The following is a 17,152-nucleotide window of genomic DNA, read 5'->3' on the forward strand; positions in this document are numbered from 1 at the left end:
GAGCCAGATTGATGAATAAGTACCGGGAGCACTAACCCCACATCAGTTAGCCAAGATCTAACTCCGACCGGAAAAGTCACTTTTTCTCCAACTCCAACTTTCCCATTCATCATCACATATTGAATCAAAATGTATCCGTCAAACAATTTGTCGACTTCAATACAAGTTGTGTATACTTCATTGCGAGTCAAGTTGAAGAGCGATTTCTCAGCTGTCAAATAATGTCAGAATCAATCAATGGGTCAGCAATTAATGGGTCAGCAATTAATGGGTCCTCAATACTGCCCTCACACACACCATCAGCGGCGCCATTGCCGTCGACGCAACCGAGCAATTCGGATCGTCCAATACAAGGGCGTCAACGAGCGAGAAGAGCTTGTCTTCCGTGTCGGCAACGGAAGAGAAAATGCGATGTGGAATTTCCCTGTTCAATGTGCACGCGGTATGGATACAATTGTCGATACCCCGATCAGCATAATCCACCAAATCCCAATCTTTCACCTATACGGACAATTCTCCCAGGCCACAATGACATGAGGCATGGCTTTTCATCAACAACAAATCACACGCCTAGACGTCAGAGTATCACGAATTCTCAATCTCCATCCACATCGTCACAAGATGTTGTTGATCGTGGTATTCTTGATCCTTTGAGATCACGATATATGAGTCAGCATTCTGCGGTTGCTTTCCCCAGAAGTCTTGGTGTGGAATTTCAATCCGCAAATCCACCACCTCTTCATTCTTTTGCTTGGAATTGTGGGATTAGAGCTGAGGAAGCTGCGTCTGCTCATACCAATTTAACTCAATTGGTTTCTTTTGATGATTTCAAGCGGTTTTCGGACATATATGCGGCAACAGTTCATGGTCCATTTGGATTCCTGGATTGGCCATACTTTATGAGACGGTGTAATGATTATTGGACTAATCAAGGAAGAGATTTGACATTTGGTGCTGTTGTTGGTGGGGTGGTAGCTTTGGGATCATTTTTTGCTTTTCGACTCGGCCATCCTCGGGAATTGGAAATTGTCCAGCACGTAAAAACGGTTCTAGAGGATCCCACATTTAGCCGCCATCCTTCAATTGATCAAATCAATGCATGGATCCTCCGGACCCTGTATCTTCGATCGACGACCAGACCTCACGTTGCGTGGCTTGCTAGCTGTATCGCCTTGCATTTGGCTGAAGCTACAGGCTTACATCAGGAAGTCCACTCGGTACTATTGACTACGGAAGGAGATACTCAAGCAAAAAGAATGGATCAAGCAGAAATAGAAAGAGCCAGAAAAACTTTCTGGATGGCCTGGTCTGTTCATACGATTATCTCGTATGAATATGGGAGATCGGCAGTAATTCTCAATAGTATAAGTTGCAAGCCAGTCAAGGATACTATGGGTGACAGTTCAGTTGTCCACATCAGGATTGCTCAACTAATCCCTCGCGATAACATGGTCGTCAGTTCCGTAACACATAAAGAGGAGCTAATAAACGGATTGAAAGAATTGGCACAGATTCCAGACGTACATCCGTTCCTTTCACTCTCTAAAGCAGATGTATGTTTTTGTTTCTATAGAAGGTTAAGGCTTATGAAACAAGGATTGGAGAAAGAAGCAATCCAATCTATCATTGACATAGGAAACAAAGGTGCCGAAGCAGCAGATACATTTGCCCGTAATGGTCATCCTTGGTGGAATATCCTCTCAACCACCTTCCAATACTTTTGTGTCCTCCTCGCCATCGATACCTCGGAAAGTCTATCAAACGTTTCGTGGGTCCTAAATATTTTCGAGAATATTGTAAGGATAGTAGATACACATTTAGCGCACGAAGCGTTGGACACTGCAAAGGTTTTGCTGAGAGACAGTATGGCGAAAAAGAGGAGGGATTTGGGATTTTTGGAAAATGCGGATGGACAGCATGGGCCGGAAACAGAGAGGCAGGTCGATATTAATTGGGATGCGTTGTTGGACCCAACATTTCCAGATGCACTGATGAGTGAGGACTTTTCGATTTATAATAATTAATGTGTAGAATTCGACTAATAAGGCTGGGGTTTGGAACGTGGGTGGCGTTGGCTGAGAGAAGTTGTCGGGACTCGAGTGTATGTATATGCGGGGTATAGTTTTGGCATGTCGATTCTGCGGTTTCACATGCATTAGTATATGGACATGTGGATTATCTGGAAGAAAGATGGACTCTGGAATTAACCTTAGCCCATGGGTTGGAAGGAATCGAATACATGGATGGTGGAGTTGAGCATTAACCTTAGTTCTTGGTTTGAAAGAATCGAATACATAGTACATGTATGCCGAGTACAACTTCAGTACTGGAGTGAATGGGCAAAATCAAAACAAAAGAGGGGCTCGCTGAAATTGGCCTTGCCTTGATATGTCTTACAGATTTGAGATTTGCCCTAGGGTCCTTGCAAAACAGGTTTTCACTTCAAGATACCTATTGTAAGTTCTTTGTTTCAGAGTTTCCACGTCCCAAATCTAGTACGCTAATGCAAGAACTCAGATTCAACCTCTCAAGCCTTTTCATGGAGCAAAAATACTTGAAGTTGGAGTTGAAGTTGTAAGGGTTTACATATCCGGACAAAGCCTGATCATTTTGGACAAAACAAGTCCCCCTGAAATTCACTATGAAAACTCGGGTATTCACTGTTCCCTCTTGAGAAATCACACCATTCCATCACGTTTTAGTCAATGAAAGATTTTACTTGTCTACTATTACGTTGCATTGTGTCAAGTGATTCTTTTCTGGTACTAGTTTAATTACTTTTTCAAGGCTCATTTGATACTGGAGCTATCCCATATTGATTGAAAATTATTTTAGTTTACGCAGCACTACTTAAGACCCCCCAACTTTCAGTCTCCCAGTCTGCCATCCTCTTCTCCACCCCATCAAGCTTTCGTTTTCTATTTTCTTGTAGTGGTATCTACCTTTACCATTACCATTATCTTCACATATACCTTTTGCTTCTCAATACCTCCTACATGCAGTTTCGGTCTTCAATATTAAGTTTATACACTTTGATTTCTGCAACTTGCTGTCTCTTCTACCATCTACCCCACCTTCTCTGCCTTTAGCAGCAATTCTTCATCTCTCTTTGCGCCTTCTTCCAACCTTCGAGCATCGTTTCTGGGAATTAGTCTGGGGCTACCAGACAATTTTCTTGCTTGTTGATAATTCTTTTACGAGACTGCGACACCCATCGAACGTCGGCCTCGAATCTTTAATCTGGGACTACCAATTAACTCCCTCTTCTTCCTTCTCTTGCGAGTCTCCTTGGAAATCACCAACGTCGTCCTTGAGAGTGAGACCGCAGCCGCATCTTCTACTCAACCTTTTACTCGTTCAATGATCCTCCTCTTACAAAAGTTTGCGGCATTCTTCGAACGCCTTTGTCAATTAGTTGGCTTGGAGATACCATCAAACCTTCTTATCCTCCAATAAAACCCTGCCGCAACCATCGGCGTTGTCTTTGACTGTCAGTCTGGAGCTGTTAATGAATACTCTCTTCCTTCAATAGAACTTCGCGGTAAGTCACCCTCGACAATTAGTTTGGAGTTACTAATTAACTTTTTCCTCGTTCAGCGATCGTCCTCACACATACTTCGCGACAACCTTGAACGTCATCGCCGGTTATCTAGTCTAAAGCTGCCACCTAACCTGTTGTTCGTTTGATGACCATTGTATTACGAAGCGCCGCAGCAACCTTGGAACGTCGCCCTTGAGTTGATCTCGAGTTGTTGGTTAGTCTTCTTCCATTAATCCCCCTCCCACAGAGTCTCGAAGCAATTCAATTCTCTCCAAACAGTTCATCAAAGCATATCATACTTGTCTGTACAACTTACTGTGGAATTGACTAACTAATCTATTACAACAGTGTACAAAGAGACACCATAGCTACACTTTGGTGTACATCCAACTCCCCCCTCCTAGCTCCTGTTACGACATTATCGAGCTGATCGAACTTGGCTTCAATGATCCTCAATCCCTATTGCATGATGACCGCAATTACGATCACCTACACCTAAATCTACATCATACAACGGTCTAAAAGTAGCCCATATCGAAACAAAGCCTACTCCACCGCGATGTCGAACCAGCAGAAGAAGGAAGACCCTCTTTTCCAAGCTCTACCTCCACTTCCGAAGCGCCCAGAATGGAGTACAATGTTGCCTGAGAGTAATCCTCCGGCTTCAATTAGTCGTCCTATCAGACCCTCTTTATCTTTTGTCACGAACGATGCTCCTATTGCTCGCAGACGTTCTCCAGCCGCTCATCTTGATACGCCCAATCTGGGGGTCTCTGATCATGCCGAGCCTGGTCATAATCGTTCAACCTATAGCCGTTCCCTCTATGGACCATCAAGGGGTAGAAATACTCTTCCTGGTCGTCCGCGCGATGCTCATGATCCGTATGGTATGAGCAGATATCATGCCATTCATAACAATGCTCGCACATCTTACTCCGTCAATAACAATACCACCCTGAACGGGTTTCCTGCCTGCAATCCTCTTCCAGAAACACCTGCCTTCGCTCACAGTATCCATGGCTACCCCACTCAGTACGCTTTACGTTCTGCGCCCTTTGAATGGAACCAAGACGGTTCGCCGGGTCATCCTTACCCTTACTCAAACTATTTGCAAGGCCAACCAATTGCTTCTCCTGCTGCAGCTAGTGTAGCGGTTCCAACTACTCGCATGACTCCAGCTCGCATGACTCCAGCTCCAGCTCCAGATCCTCCGACCGCTTCAGGTGCTCTAGCCACTCGATCTCGATCCACGCGATCCGGAGCCAGAAAACAATCCACCTCGACTGCTAAATCTCAACCCATTCGATCTACTCGATCCACACGATCCAGAGCCAGAAAACAATCCACTTCGACTGCCAAATCGGCTCCAGAGGAAGAAGAGGAGGATGTACCATGGCATGATCGATCTGAATACGGCTGCGACCGTCGCAAAATGAAAGAGGAAGAACTCGCACAGGCCCGTCCTGGCTATGGTACTCTCATCGTACGCAAGGAGTGTTTCAAGAATGCCGCTCCAGGAGCCATAAAGCCTGTCGAGTGCACCATGACAGAATCGGAATTCGTTTGGACCAGCAGAGGAGCTGAAGGTGCTAAGCAACGTAAAATTTTCTACGCACGTTCTCGTGTAGCGTTGGAAGACAGACTTAAAGCTAAAGAGAGAATGGATGCAATGTTTGCAAAGCAGAGGGCGGCGGGTATACTTGCGGGCTTTCCGGGTAATATGCGCTTAGAGGATAGATTCCCTATTGTCTCTCTCGCTGCTGCTTGAACAGCTGCTACCCCATCTGCTGCCCCAGTTGTTGCTGGTAATGCTGCAGAGTCTACTGAAGATCAAAAATGGTTGATGACGATTCGGCTTCACCTGAACCTAGTTTCTATAGTGCGAGCGAGGGTGAGGGTGAAGGTGAGGGTGAGGACGAAGAATAGAGTGCTAAAATTGCTTCTCATCTGGAGGGGAAGAGACTGGGGCTAATCTCTAGCAATCAGGATGCGATGCACATATTGTACAATAACTACTTGGCTTGTTATGCCAATGATATTATCAGAGAACGTAAGCGACTGCTCTTACTTGTGCTCCCTCGTATGAAAGCACTAGGGGCAGAGACGAGCTAAAGGGTTGGATATGGGTATGGGGATGGAGATGAAGTGGCGGTACTAGTTATAGCTGGTGCTATTTAGTATGATAATGTGGAGGAAGGACCTTAGGCTATGAGTAGTACAATTGAATAATTTTCCTTACTGATTGGCTTGTATTTGACAATCCGGATCCTCAAATTGCTTGATTGTGATATTTCTGTGTTTCTGTTGTGTGCTATACTGTATTTGCCATACAGTTGGTATGTATCTACTTCTCCTATCATAATCAATTCTCCTGCTTGCTTGTACAAGGTCCTAGATAATTAGCACCTGTACTCGACACTCGTTATACCTCGAGAATATCACGTGGGCCAGTCATGTGTGTCTCATACACGTGACCTTAACGTCATATATTGACCTGCACGCAATATTTTAAATCATTGTTTAATGAGAGCTTATCATATGGAGCTATTCGGACAATGAAAACTAGATGATAACCATTAAAGTGCTAGTTGAAATGAAGTAATAGTATCTATTTACTCTTAATTTTATATTCGATTGTCTCTCTTCTTTTCTACTCTAATCTCACTATATTAAACCTCTCACATCAAGGAGATAAGAGCAGTTAGAGAATTATTCTCGATCTTGAATTATGTATTCTTTTAATTTGTATCTAGTATGAATTCAGGTATTTCTCTTCTATTAATACTATATAATGATTAGTCTATCTCGTTTTGGGTATAGGAGATAAGAGAGTAGAAGATGAAAGCTGTTTTTGATTAATATATTTTTCCTGATGATATACTGTCGAGATGATATTGTATTCTTTCGAAAAATTTGAAGAATGCTAAGAAGGATTATCACTTTAAGATTGTTCAAGAGCCGATTAGCTTCCCTCTAAACGCCTCAAGAGAGAAGTATTCGATACAAATATAAGACATTTAATTAATAATCTATAAAATGACGAATCAAACAACTCTATTATTGTCCGTAATGCTAATCCACGATAAGCTTAAATCATCAATCCTTGCTAGCGTTCCTCGAATTTTTCGAAAGAATATAATAGTCTTGAGAGATTGTTTTGTAGTTGTATTGATATCAAAATAGATAGCTGAGATATGAGAGAGGTGAGTAATTCCTGTTCTTGATAGAGATTTGAACTACTAATCATTAAAATCTATATTATATAGTAAGTAGGTACCTATAACGAATGTTATATATTTATCGTTCGTAACTACTTATTACGTTTGTCTTAGTTGAATTAAACTTAGCTAAGCGAGGTCGAAGGTATATCTTGAAATCTCGTATTCTTTTAGCTTTCTTTTACTAGTTTGTAATCGTAATTGACACGCGCTACTTATCTATCTATAATAAAGAAACCAACGAATTAAGTATATATGTAAATAGAAGTAAATGACTTCAATTCAATGGCCGCGAATACGAAAAACACTAGCGCTTTAGTAGCCTATATCCAAGGCCTACTGATTCATATATATAGCCAGCCCTTTAGACAGAAAACGACTCAGAAATTTGGAACCTAAGGATCGTATGTGCTAATTCATTCGTATTCTTCTCGTACAAAGGGGCATATATAATATTCACTATGTAGATTCAATCATTTCGAACTAGAACGTATTTCGATTCCCTAATACCCCTTACTTAATTTTTTTACGATCGTAATACCTCTTTTCCAATTATTTTCGTCTCAACTTATATACGTTTAAGATTTATCCTGTATACATTCAGTCAGCTAAACTTATTTCGACATCGCGAGGGCTACTCGGGGCCCGCCTCGCTCTTAGAATCACAAAAAAGATCATCTTTTCAAATTGTGATGTCATTTCATATCAGGTAAGTATAGGATCTCAATGTCATCTGGACATTAATAAATTATCATTCAAACCCATATTTCACAATTACACAATCGGGTTGATTATGCAGCCCTAAGTACTTGTTTCACGTGCTTTTTCTTGTATCCTTTCAGTTGACTGTCATTATCAAATCGATATTGAATCAACTTAGCCTCACTCACATTCAATCCTACCCAGGAATTTCAACAAGCTATCGAATGGCAAAGATTAAAATTAAAGCTTCACAAGAAGTGGATTGAAAATCGTGGAATCGTAAAAGAAAAAAGGGAGAAGGGTAAATTTTTGAGATACTTGCGATCATGATAGCTTTTAATGATAATTCATAACTAAAGCTTAGGTAGAATCCTGAAATATGTTGATCTGGAGATTTAAAGGTCATGAAGTTGATGTTGAGAACATTCTCCTGGAGATTAGTATTGTAGTGGCTGGCGTAGTCATCCAAGCCTACAATGTACGTCTTGAACCGTCTGATTCTCAATATCATGCAATGCATTTAGAAAATGCAACGACTCGGCCTTTAAGATGATGTGGAGTTACTGCTTGAGAATTGGCTGCGAAGGAGCAGAATGGTAGAAGTGAATAATGGCTTATATATAGTAAATAACACATCTTATTCTGTGTTGAAGCCCATCGTACTGGCGTCAAATGTCTAATTATTCAATATCCTTGCCAGGGCGACCTATATCCAGTACTCTCCGATGGGTTACTTTCGTATGACCCACGTGTCAACGAGAGCAGTAGTCCCATGGGACACAAACCTATCACACCTCTATAATTTCCAGATCATCAGAAACATCTCGACCTACACAATACGTATAACTTCCATCGGTTTCCTATTCTCTACCTGCAACGACTCGTTCATTTCAATCTCAGGAACAAGAGAAGGCCCAACAAATTTGTATTCGCCATTCCCACATGCACGAAGTACTAGAGGTTGCTCAACACCAGGTATGATAGCTATCTTATCATTGACCTGCACAGCGGGCGAAGACCTGCGCTTATTCTTCCCATATGCGCCGATTCCAAAATAGCCCTTTGAAGTTACAAAGATGTTGCGTCCTTCGTCTGTAAGTTGCTCGTTGTAGTCCCTTCGCAATGTATCATCCTGGACAAGTCTGTCAAGAGACTCAAAACGCAAGGCAGTTTTCTTTCTCAGGGTAGAAAGCAAAATGCCTCTCCATGTGTCGGAGCTTTCATCCTTGCTTGTGCTTTTTTCCCATTCACGCAGTATAACGCGGGCCATCCAACCCTCATACTGCTCCTGAGGATCAAATGCCCCTTTCAGCGTCCCAAACGTCAACCGAAAAAGTACTTTCTTGAGTCTGTCAAGTTTCCTTTCAGCGTCAATAATTTCTGCCTCTTTGATCTCCGCCAGGATGGTAAAGTGGATGTTGAGAAGTATATCTTCGAAGTTTTCCGACGAGAAGTTTGGGTAAGCGACTGTGACAGTGTCAAAAACAAGACCCCAGGCTATAATAGCATCCCCACTAATCACTGCCTTGTGAGGGGTTTCGAATTCCTTGAGATCTTTTAACTTGCTTCCAGTGAGATGATCTTTTAAATTCCAGTAGCTAAGTATCCAAACCCAGGACGGTTGCACCAACTTGCGGTGATCTCCACGCACGGCATGGTTCCAGGTAAGATATTCTAGGCCTTTGCGGCCTGTACTCACGATAGCTTCTGTTACTGCTCGGAAAATCTCCTCTGCTTCATTTCGATATCCAAGACTAGAAAATCTCTTGCGTGTATCCTCATCGAACAATCCTAAGACTCCAAACACACGATCCCGTTCATCCAAAACAAAGGCCATTGTAGATAAACCAAACAACTCGAAAAGCTCCTGTTGCGGAACCGGTACTTCTGCTTGGACAAGTCTCCTCAGGTACGCATTCATCAAAATTGCATTTCTCGAGACTTTTTCGTCCTCCTTGAAATCCCAGAATCTGAAGCATCGGAAGAGAATCATGGAAATATCAGAGAATGCTTCCCAAGGCATCTCTACTCCGCCACAGAGGACTGTGATTTGGGTGCTGGGCGCGAGGCATGTTTCTTGGATCGTCCAAAGACGCATGAATAATGCCCGAGAAGAAAAGATGTCCAGGATGTCGCAAAAAGCAGGGTGCTTGGAAAGGTCCTTGAGCATAAGTCCAGGGCAAATTATCGTAGAACCATATCGTTTTTTGTTTTCATCATTGGCATGGATTTTAAACTGTTCAGACTTGCCGGCAAGTGGTGCCATTAGATCCCATGCTTCCTGTGAGCGAGGGAGTTCCTCTCCCAGCCAGACAATAACCCTTGATGCGTTCTTGTAAATGGTGCTCATGAGAGGTACTTGTTGAGACCGCTCATCCAGGTCTTCTTGATTAATACAAATTGCATCAATCCAAAACAGAGTCCTCTCTGTGATATTCAATTGGTTTGAGTCCGGAATATGATCTGAAGCCAATTTTTGAAATTTACGAAATCTTTCCAAAACTTCGACGAGGTTCTCTGTCACTTTGAGAACTGCACCGTCGCAAATGATCTCGAAATCTCTGGTTCCCGCTCCCCATACATAGCTCAATGCAATACACTGCTGCATATGCGATAAGCTTTTGTGGACGAGGTGGACTTGAATAGGCGCCGAGGCTGTACCAGGGATCAGCTCCAGCATTCTGATCTCGTGTGGAGGCTCGATGGATTGATACTGAAATTTTTCCATTTTCGAGACTTAGTTTCGTAAGGGAATTTTGAAGACCGCAGCTCTTTGTCGGATTATTTGTTTGTCAATCAAGATAAATAAATAGTGCTTGGTGGTGAAACTTCACCCAACCTCGAGGTAGTGTCATCAGCCAATAGATCTATCTCATAGCTCGTATAGATAAGCAATAATCTGATTCCCATAAGCACTACTTTTCGGCTTTTTAAATGATCTTTATTAGCCGTCCGAAGGTGATTGGTAGTATCGTGCATCGATTGAGGCTCCGATATAAGTCGACTGCCCTGTCACATGTCACAAGGACAATATGTGAATAGCCTCAAGTATCAACAATCGGATAAAAGAACTATGCTAAGGAAGAAAGGTCTTCGCAATGATTTAGGTCTTAACTACGCGACTACCTGTACGTCATTCACCAGACAAGAGTCTAGGCATGACATGCCCTAATTTCTAACCCCCACTCTCCTACACCGAAAACAGCTATTTCAATCTATCAATATTTTGTTGGAAAGATAGAATCTCTTGTAAAGATTGATTGTGCTTGGTTGTAGGTTTGTCTTCTCAATAATCGAGAAGTATTAGTCTGTAGAAGACAAAAAGTCAATTCGACGCTAGGTATCAAGAATGAGTTGTGTCACAATCGCATGCTAAAGCCTGTCTATGGAGGTTGAATAACTAGAATAAGAAAGCTAAAGAGAAATAGAAGATTTCTTTATTTTTCATACAATAAAATATCGTTTAGTTTAAACTAGTTTTTAAATTAAGATAAGCGTAATGAGATATCACCTAAGCACGTAACATTCGTTACAAGTTGCGAGTCTAGCGATTTGATTGATAGATAGTATCACAAGCTGGTGTCAGGACTGTCACGTGATAACACATTCGTCACTCACTAGATGAGGGTCTCGACGTGTATCGACTGACTAATCGACGATCGACTATTCATTAACCATAGAAAATCACATGAGTATAATACCATCTCGACTACTATTAATAATAAATATGTATATACTATATAACTAGAAGCTAAGAGCTAAAAAGAAGAATATAAATCTAGCTTTTCTTTATACTAATTAACCATTTTCTCTCTTTATACTTCATAGTATTAATAAAACTATTCGATGTTTCATTACCTACGCACTACGTACCAGAGTAAAGTAAAAAGACGGATAGATTGGTACACCCTTTTATACGAAGAGAGTAGATAGAATGCAATATCTTTTGATACTATATACTTATAAAGTCTATTCAATATGATAATTCTTCGATATCTTACTCCGTAATACTCATAGTATTAAATATTTACTCTAAATACATCTAAATACATTTAAAGCTTATATGACCTCTACTCGGAGAAATAAAAAGAATAATTCAAGCTATTTATTCTCATGATTCCTACTAGCTATCTCAAGAAGTACACCTAAAAAACATAAATTCTAATCATTAACATAATCTTCAACTCGTAACTTAGATAAACAAGCGATATTAAGAAAGAAAGAAGGAAAGAAGTACTCTGTATATAAAATAATACCTTATAAAGTCCTCTCCTGCTCAACTTAATCTCTATAACCTCTCTCTGATATTTCTTACTCTCCTCTTAATAATTCACTTCTTCTTACTTATCTTCTTTCTCAAACCTCACAACTGTCAACTCCTCTCCATGAATCAAAGAAGGGAATAATAAATACAAAGAAACACAGAGAGATAACTACTACATTAAACTATCTAGATAGAATACTCGTTAATTTTTAATTTTTATTCAATTACTATCTAATCATAAATCCAATACAATCAGCTACATCACATCTATAAACAACAACATACTTCGCAGCTCACTATAAAATATTTTTAAGAAGCCGTTTAACTATATCCAGGGATATATTTTGTACTATTGTACTATTCTGTTTAGAAAGGTGCTTAAAAGGTGCCTATAGAGGTTCTTGAGGAGAAGAGGAGGAGCGAGAGTATGAGTATAGCGAGAATGAGAGTGGGAGAGAGAGAGAGGGTGTGTGTGTGTGTGTACAAGTAGAAAGAAGTAGGTAGAGGAAAGTGAGTAAAGGAAGAGTGTAGAGAGAGGTAAACTGGAATAGTATATACATACATTTATACCTACATACCTACTCGCCTATCTATTTAGATAATATCTACCTATTTCTCTACCTACATATCTAGCACCTAACAACCTAACAGCCTCGCTCCTCCCTTCTCCCTTCTTCCTCTCTTCTCATCCGAGTCATTTCACAAGAAAATATACTCACCCAATTTCAAACCACATCATATCACAACACATCACTCATTCTCAGACATCACCCACTCACAAACCTAATACCAATCTTCAAAATCTCACTCAAACACACCTGTTTGAAATCCTTACTCAAAACATTTTCAATTATTAATCAATCTCTACAACAACTAGATTTTCCTAGTTCTTTTACTACCGCCACAGGCAAGCCAGTAAAGAAAGCAAGAATCCTCGTGTCCCCCAGGTCATTCATCTACTGACCCTTTTCAAAATATCGCCTGATTTTCGCTAAGCCGTCTAAGCAATTAGAAAATTTATTCTCCTTTACGCCAAAAACGCTGATGTAAAGAAGATTTGTAATATACAACATTTAATCATTAAGCAAGAAACTTAGTTCTAGCCGAAACCCACAAGGATTTCTCGCACTGAAAAAGAAAGGAACCTTGCTCATCCCGTCCCTGTCCATCCAACCCCACATTAACTCTTCTAAGTTCCTCTGAACAAAAATTGCATGTCCTCTGGCGTTAAATTCTCCATTGCACTCTCATCAGCATTAATAGTACTATGAATCATATTTGCCTTCTTCTCTTGCAGCAAGACCATCCTACTCTCCACACTATCTTCGATACATAATCTAGTGATACTGCATGGCCTAGCTTGTCCAATTCGATGACATCTATCCGCACTTTGCCACTCCGCAGCTGGATTCCACCACGGGTCGACGATGAAGACTTTGTTGGCTTCAGTAAGATTCAACGCAACACCACCGGCTTTGAGGGAAACGAGGAAACATTCAACGTTGACGTCGGTCATGAAGTGATTTATGGAAGCTTGTCGTTGAGCAGGTGTCATAGAACCGTCGAGCATGACAGTTGTGATACCTGCACGACGAAGACGCCATTCGACAAGTTGAAGCATGGTAGTAAATTGAGAGAAGATAATGGATTTGCTTGATGAGTTTTTGGATCGGAGTTGATAAAGGTCATGGACGAGAGCTTCAATCTTCGATGATGATGTCCAATTTTCCATCTTGATTCGATTGATGATAGAGGATTTCTTGACTTGTACTTCATCTTGTTCGATTTCTGGTTGTTCAAGATCGATAGCCAACGGAATATGACATTGAGGACAATCAGGAGATTCTATTGAGTCAGCGATGAAAATTAGTAGGATAAGAATATCTTACCAGAAGACCTCAAGTAGTTCTTGGCACATTCTCGACAAAAGTCATGACGACAAGCAGATTTAATAGCCTCCTCCGCGGTCTCATCACAAATACAACAAACAAGAATATTTTGGCCACCTTCACCATTCTTCTTCAAAATCAAATCAGGATGGTCAGCAACTTGACGCATCTGCATGATCAAACCAAAAATATTGGCGTAGTTGTTAAGCAGGACACCTTGAGCAACATATGTTTCAAACTTCCGAGCACCATTATTCATGATACTGCCAGCAAAATCATTCTCTTCTTCACCGAAGAATTGTCTATCGACATAGATTTCCTTTGCAGGAAGCTCCATTGCAGATGAATGATCCCGCTTGACACGACGAAGCATAAATCTATCAGTCAAGATGCGAAGTTTTCGAAACGCTTCTTTTCCAGGACCATTGTTACCGAATTTTTGAATGGGGTTAAGTAATTCTTGGTTGAAGACAGAGACATGTTGCATACCACTATGATTGCAACCAGTACAGCGATTTGCACTATTCATATTCCATTCGAGAGTCGAACAAGGGCACTGTTTACAAAAATAACAAGCGAAGGGTCGAATATCAAGGAACCGAACGAGGGAGAAGAATTCACCGATTCGATTTTGCAAAGGTGTTCCAGACAAGCACCATTTATGATTTGCCTTGAGAGCAAAGCATGCTTTGGCAGAACCAGAAGTACGTTGCTGAATATGTTAGTATAAGAAGATTAGATCGGAGTAATAGGTCTTACCTTAATACTGTGTGCTTCGTCAAGAATGACACGATGAAACATGATCTCATGAATTGGACTCTTCTCTTTAAAAATTCCATCCTTGCGCTTAAAACCCTTCTCTTGTTTTCGATACATAGACTCCAGACTGTTGTATGACATAAGAATAACATCATACTTTTTCAATTGCTGAACAGTGATGCCCTTTGATTTGGTATTGCTGCCATGAAAGACAAAAGTTTTCAAAGTACCATCCGTATAATCGGCAATCTCTTGTTGCCATTGCATGAGCGCAACGGGTGGAATCAATACGAGTGAAGGCTGCTTGGCAGGAAAATCGGACATGATCAAAGACACAGCTTGAATTGTCTTTCCCATGCCCATCTCATCTCCTAATAATCCTCCACCCCAAGCCGTCTTTTCCATTGCTCTCATCCATCCAACTCCTTGAAGTTGGAAAGGTTTGAGCTCACGATTGATGTTTGTTGGTTGTTCAATTTTGCAATCTCCAATCTTAGGTAAATCTTCCAAGTCTTTCCACATTGTGAGTAGTTCAGGATGTTGTAGCTCCAGACGCTGACGTTCCTTACGACTCCGTCTAGTACTTCTGTCTTCTAAACTATTAATAAGGTGGCGAGCGTGGCGCGCATCAAACCCACGGGAAGCTGCAGGCTGGATGCCAGCGGCAATCGGACCATCATCATCAGAGGTATCAGTACCAACCATAGAATCATCATCTGTGTCGAATGATTCGGAATCTGATATTGGAGAAGGAAGATCTGTGAGAGTAGAACTGGCATCGGATTCAATGGTGTCCTCGGTCTTGAGTTGGGGGATAGGAGGTTGAATTTGTTGTTTGATCGTGTTTTTACGTGTTGACGATGACTTGAGACTATTTTGGAAACTTTCAGAATGTTTGTGAATAGCCTTTGAAAATCTGCTCGACTCTTTCTTAATTGAACTTCGTGAAGCAGAAGATAAATTCATGGGCACATCCGAATCCGAATCAATGACCATAAATTCATCATCATCATTTGAGTCGTTATATCTCGTACTCTTTCCCCGATTTGGAGTTCGAAAGCTGACAGCATTAGAAGTTCTCGAGAGTTCAACTTTGGGTTCAACTTTCGCCTTCTTAGATACACGTGAAACCCTAGGATTCACAAATTCATCATCATCATCGTCCTCACTGAAATCTGCATCAAAAGCCAGGTTGATCGGTTGGACATTGCGTGGAGTTCTTCGTAAGGAAGTTGAAGATTCGGCTACCACTGGTGCGCTTGATTTCTTGTATTCTTGTTCTTGAAGATGGCGAGCAAGCTGAGCATCTGGTGTATTGTCATCGTCAATTTCGTCATCCTCAGAGTCGGCGTACTTCCTTTTCTTGGGATTGAGAGAGTACATGCTGTTCTGAAGTGCTCGAGCTCGATCGATTGCTTTCAAGGAGGAGGTGCTTTGAACTGGATTTATGGTTTGAGACCGGCCTCTTCGTGTAGACGAAGCTGTATTTGAAGGCTGGACAGGCGCTTTTGTAGAAGCGGGAGTCGCAACACCACTTGTCTCTGGAGTAGAATAGTCGCTTCCATCATTGTAGTCGTTACTGGTTGAAACTGTGGATAGAGATTGGCGAGAGTCCACAGGCTTTCCCTTTCCTTTCTGCTGTGTCTTGGTTGCACTCAAATATTCGCCAATTAAGGAAGGGGATGGAAGATCTGACAAAGAACCGTCATCATCACTATCGGCAATGACCATGGAGTTTCGTGAATCGGTTTCTGGTTGAGGTGCAGGAGAGGAAAGTTCATCAAGCTCAAGATTGGAATCTTGTTGTTTAACGCCTGGTTCAAAAGGTCAATACAAGGTACAAGCAAGGTATATTGAATGGATCTGGAAATTTGAGAGGAGCTTACCAGATAATCGAGAACTCGTCCGACTGCTTCTAACGCTACCTGTATTTCCCGAGTCCGCGGCTTTTCTTGGTCTTCCTCTTCCTCTTCCTTTCCCAGTCGGCGCCATTGTGAATTACCTTTCACGAAACGGAGGTCGATTAAAAAAAAGTGACCGAGACGATGTGAAGACGATGGAGGGGTTGCTAGATAAGCAACAAACACCATCCAATGAAGGAAACACCAGGATTCAATTGGCAAGATTGGATGGGTGATATATACCCCGATAGGCTGTCGTCTGCAGCTCCAATGGACTATGCGGGCACGACGAGGGAATGGATGTAGAGTGGAGGGCGATTGTTGAAAATGGCTTCGAATTGAGCTTAATCTTGGCCGAGATGTCCGGAAGGCATGGAACTTATCGAATCCAAAGGTCAATCAGTTGTCAGTCGATCTCTCTCACCAGGCCGTATCGTGATAGTGCGATCAAAATGCCGCCTCGAGCAGCCAGAGAAGCAGAAGGATGTGATAAAGAGAGAAGCGATGGAAATTCTCCTCAAAGAAAAACCAATGAAGTTATTCACAACGCTTTGGAAGTCTCGAGTGGACAACAAAGTATTGGGTATTGGTTATTGATTCTTGGTTTGTCGTTTAAAAGAGTTTGGAATTGCATTGAAAATGAATCAGATTGAACCAAATTGCCAATTGCCAACTGCCAGTTGCCACCTCCTGGACAGAAAATTCACGGAACATCTTCATTCGTCAGATAAAAGATGAAAGACGCGATTCGAACACCAGAGTCCACGGTATCACGTGAGTGATTAGGCAGACGTCGGCATCTGATTGGTGGAAATGGACCTTTTCATGGATTAGATAAGCATGATAAGCATTTTACTGGGTCGTGCTGGGTCTGGCAT

At 41.6% G+C, this 17,152-nt stretch overlaps 4 protein-coding genes across 4 annotated transcripts; 2 read left to right on the forward strand and 2 right to left on the reverse strand.

The window, feature by feature from the left end:
• The first annotated feature begins 69 nt into the window (after positions 1–69).
• On the forward strand, positions 70–2,370 carry Bcrdr1. The gene has a single exon (XM_024693701.1). It carries the CDS (start codon positions 222–224, stop codon positions 2,022–2,024), a length of 1,803 nt encoding a protein of 600 aa, XP_024549487.1. The 5' UTR covers positions 70–221; the 3' UTR covers positions 2,025–2,370.
• Positions 2,371–3,355: 985 nt separating this feature from the next.
• On the forward strand, positions 3,356–5,779 carry BCIN_06g06900 (hypothetical protein). Its single transcript, XM_024693702.1, has 3 exons — positions 3,356–3,541; positions 3,598–3,755; positions 3,890–5,779. The coding sequence occupies exon 3, from the start codon at positions 4,101–4,103 to the stop codon at positions 5,307–5,309; it is 1,209 nt and encodes a 402-aa protein (XP_024549488.1). The 5' UTR covers positions 3,356–3,541; positions 3,598–3,755; positions 3,890–4,100; the 3' UTR covers positions 5,310–5,779.
• A 2,237-nt stretch (positions 5,780–8,016) lies between these two features.
• On the reverse strand, positions 8,017–10,385 carry BCIN_06g06910 (hypothetical protein). The gene has a single exon (XM_001555109.2). The coding sequence runs from the start codon at positions 10,187–10,189 to the stop codon at positions 8,291–8,293; it is 1,899 nt and encodes a 632-aa protein (XP_001555159.1). The 5' UTR covers positions 10,190–10,385; the 3' UTR covers positions 8,017–8,290.
• Positions 10,386–12,557: 2,172 nt separating this feature from the next.
• Bcrad16 lies at positions 12,558–16,979 on the reverse strand. Its single transcript, XM_024693703.1, has 4 exons — positions 16,260–16,979; positions 14,374–16,187; positions 13,615–14,326; positions 12,558–13,570 (listed from the first exon to the last, which is right to left on the reverse strand). The coding sequence occupies exons 1-4, from the start codon at positions 16,363–16,365 to the stop codon at positions 12,915–12,917; spliced, it is 3,288 nt and encodes a 1,095-aa protein (XP_024549489.1). The 5' UTR covers positions 16,366–16,979; the 3' UTR covers positions 12,558–12,914.
• Positions 16,980–17,152: the final 173 nt, after the last annotated feature.

This window comes from Botrytis cinerea, chromosome 6 (assembly GCF_000143535.2).
Source record: "Botrytis cinerea B05.10 chromosome 6, complete sequence".
In the NCBI taxonomy this organism is placed as follows: Eukaryota; Fungi; Ascomycota; class Leotiomycetes; order Helotiales; family Sclerotiniaceae; genus Botrytis; species Botrytis cinerea.